We start from the raw sequence: 5480 nt of genomic DNA, 5'->3' as shown, positions 1-5480 counted from the left end.
ACTTGGGTACACCCAATTTCACCTTTGTTGCGGAGTGCAAGTCTCTCCACCTCAGCTAAATTCGCTGACCCTGCATTGTCAAAACTGTGCACCTGCTCATATAGGCAGTCAGGTTGCAGGCTGTTTTCTGCAGCTGGTGCCCCTGATGTGCAATGACACTGTGATGACTGAAATGTGAAAGGATAGGATCACATATGAGTCTGGCTTCACCATACTCCTTTTCTATCTGCATTTTTCTCTCACATAGACACACACTATTTTCACCACACCCACACACACTCACACACTATGACTTTATTGCTGTCACCTCTGTCTGCTGCACCCAGGCCCGCTTGTGAAGTGACATATTGAGGTGCACAACATGCTCATGACAGGACCAACACGACTGATGAGACATCCAGGGGTGCTTATAACATGCGATAATGCACACAAATCCACTAGTTTATGTTACATTAATACATTACATAATGAACAAACACAATCACGACAACTAGAATCTAACCTTGTGCGTCCATTTATACAAAATTTCAGCCTAGAGACTCGCGACGTTGCTGGCTGCAAGCCTCGGAAATCTGCAGTAATGCAGGAGGGGCAGAAATGGCTTTCTATTGGCTCGCTTCAAGAGTGAGCTTAAACCGATTGGCCAGCGATCCCATCAGCGATGAGACGCTCCGAATTATGATTGGCCGTCTGTCTGAGGGGTAGGCGGGTATAGTTGGCCCCTTGGTTCAGTCATTTGCTCGAGGCGGCGCTTCTTCCACTGGCGGAGTGGTGCAGCAAGAGGAACGGAGTACTGCGGCAGCAGGCAGAGCCGCGGATGGACACCAAGTGCTGAAAAGGTAGCAGTGCGGCACGTTAGTTTCGCCGGTCTTTCACCGCAAGTATCAGAGAGCAAAGGAAGGAAGCGCATCCCCGCGTGATGCTCCGCTTGAGACCGCAACATTTCATTTGAAAGACGTCTCACGGAGGAGAACGACTGTAGCCTAACCTTTTTGAAGGTTTGAGAGACCATTTATTTAATCCCAAGAACACTATTTTGTCAGACACATAGACATCTTCCCTGACGTCTTTTTCCTGCTCATTTTTCATTTAGGCTAAGCAACCCCGAAAAAACTGAGCATATCCTCTTTTGTTTTCAAAGGCAAGGCATTTTGATATCTAATTCAACGTGAGGGGCTGACACCTCTCAAGCTGTGCATCACCTGAGAGGAGAAGAGTGACTGCGCCAACATGGGGGTAAGACTGACGATTCCAACTTTTTTTTACTGCATTGTAGCCCACCTGAAATGGCCTGAGAAGTGAGAGGTAGCCTGATATCTCGCTCTTGACGCGGAAAGGCTTCAAAACGAGCCGTGATGTCATTTTTTTTCCTTTATGGAAATCTGGTTTCTCTGAGTGACATTGACTCTAATGCGGAACTGTGTTTTACCCTGCTCCCCTAGACTGCGACAAATTGATGTAGCCAGTAGCTTCTGTCTAATGCAGCCATAGACAGCAACGGCATTTAACAGCTCATCTGATTTGGCTTTAGCCTGGTTTCGACAGGAATAGAATATTATTGGCTAATGTCTTTTGCTCTGATTAGCTCGTTCAACTTAAATAGGTCCCGAGATGAAATATGAACGAAAGTCTCAAAAGTAGAGAAAGTCTGCTGTGGTTTAAAGGTTGTCAGTGTCTCTCTGATAGGCCTTATTTTGACTAGATAACCTTGCCAGCCGTGGTAGGCCTAATCGGTTTATTCCTACAGAGAGCTCTCGTGTGGGAGAGAGGGACAGAGGGGGGAGGGGGGGGGGGGGGGGGGGGTACATTTTAGAAACCTATGCTGTTCACCCATCATTAACCTGTGGTTTAAAATATGAGTTTTTATTATATTTGAAGGTATTAAAGTACATAGTTGGGAATTATGACTTTCCCAGTGATTAATGAACACAGTGTACTGTGACCTCCTTCATGCCCTCGCTGCCCCCTGCTCCCCCCCCTCCTATCCTGTCCGGCTTTAAACCCCCGCTGGCACTGCCCCTCTCTCCGGTCTGGTGCAACACAGGAGCAGCATCTGGCGGAGTCCATCGCGTCCTTAAAGCGGACGCTACCAGCGGAGGAGTCTCATCCTCGGCACCCTCGATGACCCATGCGTCATAATGCGGTTACCGGGAGTAAGCGCCTCACCAGCTTATTTCCCCTTTAATTTGTGACATAACAGGCACTCGATAATCGCCAACAGTGAACACATTCATACACACTACAGATTAAAGAAACGATGCGTTCAGTGCACCAGCAGCTCGACGATGTGCTTGTTAGAGTTAAGTTTGACTTTAGAGAGTGCCGAACCGTTAAACCATTAAAAGCATCTGATCTGTCCCCAGTTATCTAGATCAACTTATTAGCTGTGCAAATGAATCAGTGGAGGATGCTGGAATAACACAGCGCCACTGTAAAATGCCAAGGTGATGATGCGACTGCCGGTTTGGGCTATTGCGCAATTTTTTATTCGATCACCATCTTGCGAAAGGAGTCGCAATTTTTAATCTCTCCCTCGGTCTGTCTGCTTAACGATGCGGTGGCATGACGCTGCAGAGAGGACCATGTGGTGCAGAGAGACAGCGGCCGCCCTCTAAGCAACGCAAACCGGTGTCAACGCAGTGACACGAGCTGATGTTGCCACTGCAGCATCTGACATCTCTCAAGATGTAGGTTTCGAGGGTGAAGAGAGCCTCTACTCCTTGTCAGGGTATTCATTAAGATGTGAAAGCCAACACAGGAACATTAGTGGGCACTGCGTCAAAAGGGATGGGATGGCAAAAAAAAGTGCTTACACATGTCGGCGCTGCAGCTGTGTGGAAATTTTGGTTAAACAGTATGAGGTTGAGATTCTGAAGCAAAGTGGTGTAATTTCGGAAGATGCCACGGCTGCCCAGACATGACATTATAAAAAAAGAATATGAGCATCCCTGGCGACCTGTCAAAGGGTGTTTCCTTGCTTTTCACTCTGTGCGCTCTGAGGTGACCCTGAAGGGGAAAAGGGGGATGGATAAAAGGATGGAGAGGTGGATGGATGAGTGTACGGGGTATCATGTTATCATGCGTCGCCGGTCGACTACACTACCGAAAATTTCTTTCTTTCTCCCTCCAGCCACCCCCTCCCCCTCCCCCTGTGTCTGTCTGTCTTCCGCAAATTTCGCACTGGCGCACTGTGCGATGGCACTGCCAGCTGTCCTTTCCCAAGGCCGCAGTGGGCACCGCTTGCGACGTGCCTTCTGCGTCAAACCGGGGGCGGGGCCTCTGGTGTGGAAATTCCCTGTAAAGAGCTCTGATAGGTGGCCAGGAGGAGCCACGCAGAAAGTACCGGGTTATAGAGACAGCAGTGATGCTATAGAGCAAAGCTGCATCGTCAGGGATATTAGAGAGACAACAGGGCACAGAGACGAATGGAGCATCTCTAAAGAAATAGACTACACCCCTTCACCTTCTCTTGTTCTGCTCTCTGCATTGATGCAGCTCTACGTAGTAGTGGCTGATGCTGATGAGACTGTAGGATGCTGGTGCTGATGAGACTATGTGATGAAGGGCTGCACACCAGGCATGGACTGCTGGTTTTCACCTTCAGACACGTGACACTGATGGGGGGAAGGGTGCCACTGCTGAGAGAGCAAGAGGGACAGAGAGAGAGAGAGGAAGGGCAGATAAGTACTGACTGGTCTGCAGGTGTAGAGAGAGAGAGAGAGAGAGAGGGATTTAAAGTGAGGGAGGAGGCATGTGGAGGGGGAGGGCAGCCTGGCTGTATATCCTGTTACAGGATAATGACCTGAGGCTCATATTACCATGGCTCCTGTTTCCTCTTGCTGCGCTTTGTGGGATTGGTTATCAGGACGACAGGAGACAGATGGAATAGGGAGAGGCGGGAAGGGGTTGGGTGGATGATCTTCACAGGACATTGACTGAAGGGTGAACGTAGTGGTGGTGGAGAGGTTGGCGAGGTGTAGTGTAGGTGGGCTAATACACCAGGAGAGATGGGGGATTAAAGAAAGATGAAGGTGCCGTAGCAGCACTGAGTTTTTGTCAGAAGGTCATGGCGAGGGGTGTGGTTATGCTGATCTGAATGCAGCAAGACTGAGGAGAAGCTCCTGTCAGTGTTGAGTTCCCTCTAAGACTTTGATTAGACTTACTAATTACCTCATATCCTGATATAAAGGTTTCTAGAACAGCGTGTGCTTTCATATTGGCACTAGTGAGGCGTGTGCAGTGAAAGAGAAGAAGAAGGTGCTTGTGGAAGGTAGTTCAGGAGTTGGATGTGTGTGGCCTCTGCAGAGGCCCAGCCCTCAGTTTGGTGCAGAGTGCTGCACATCCCTCCCCACTGCACCTGCTGCCTGCTGCTGATAGGCTGCACTGTACCACAACTGATCTGTCCCACACATTGCAGGAACCAATAGAAAAGCGTGTCCACACAGTGTCTGATCATCCGCATGGTGTTTTTGACTGCACAGCCAGCTGGGATGTTGTGGCCCTGTGGCCTAGGGGTCAATTAAGGTCAATATGGTGACTGTTTGAAATGCTCCTCTATTGTCTCCTTCAAACCTCTTGAGGGTCTTTGATCAATAGATATCCCCATTGTAATGAGGACAATGTCCTTAGTGAGAGTATTGCTGAAGGGCAGAGTCCAGACTTCTCTAGTGCCTCAGCAAAAAAGCTGCAGTCTCCTCACTAGTGTGAGACTAACAGGAGAAGGCCAGAGCTGTGAGCTCAGAAGCAGCTTGTGTAATGCTAATAAAATGTAAAGGTCAGTGCTGTCTCCTTCATACATTACTTTAAAACAAGATTACAGTAGGGACTGTGACTGATAAGGCTAACAGTTTTCCAACAATAACGGGCTGATGGGCTCCCATAATGAGAACGATTCAAAAGGGTTAGGTTGCCTGACTACAACAACATGACTAATTCAGGGTGTTGTCCTGGAGATGTGTGTATGTTTGTGAAGCGTGTGTGACTGTAAATGTGTGCGTGTGTGTTCCTGCATGAATACACCAAAGCACAAAGTGTAACTCTGGGCAGCCACAATGGGCAAAGGCTGGTTAAAATCAAAAGCCTTGCGGAATAAAATTTAAAAAAAAAATTTTTACCATGTAATTCTTCAAGTAGTTTTATAATTAACAGTAAGTATATTCCTGATGAGTGGATGGTGAATGATTTCCCAGCTCCACTGGACACAACAGATCCTGGTTTGAAATCACAAATGTGATATGTTAATGGCTTTTTGGGTCGCTGGTTTTTGGGTGCAGCAATCAGCAGCTGTGTGTATGGATGTGCATGCACGCGCATCTGCACATCCCTGCGTGACCAGCTGCTTGCTGAAGAGTCCTAAGGTGCCCTTTCTCTACCATGGCGAGATGCCATGTTAGCTACGAACGCCAACGAACCAAGATTTACAATGCTAAACTAGACCAGGCTACATTCACACACACCCCAAGACACACAAACCGCAGTAT

At 48.2% G+C, this 5480-nt stretch overlaps 1 protein-coding gene across 2 annotated transcripts in view; it reads left to right on the top strand.

Annotated features, from left to right (window-relative positions):
* The first annotated feature begins 802 nt into the window (after positions 1-802).
* The window catches only part of atp1a3b (ATPase Na+/K+ transporting subunit alpha 3b), a 22384-nt gene continuing 17706 nt past the window's right edge, over positions 803-5480 (top strand). For both annotated transcript variants that reach the window (XM_023429896.2, XM_023429895.2), the window contains exons 1-2: positions 803-998; positions 1142-1236. In XM_023429896.2, coding sequence (XP_023285664.1) covers positions 1231-1236 — 6 coding nt within the window. In that variant the 5' untranslated portion in view covers positions 803-998; positions 1142-1230. The remainder of the gene's footprint in view (positions 999-1141; positions 1237-5480) is intronic.

This window comes from Seriola lalandi, unplaced genomic scaffold, assembly GCF_002814215.2.
Source record: "Seriola lalandi dorsalis isolate HSWRI2012SDOR001 ecotype SW California unplaced genomic scaffold, Sedor1 jcf7180002054900, whole genome shotgun sequence".
In the NCBI taxonomy this organism is placed as follows: domain Eukaryota; kingdom Metazoa; phylum Chordata; class Actinopteri; order Carangiformes; family Carangidae; genus Seriola; species Seriola lalandi.
This window is presented reverse-complemented; position numbering and strand designations above follow the sequence as displayed.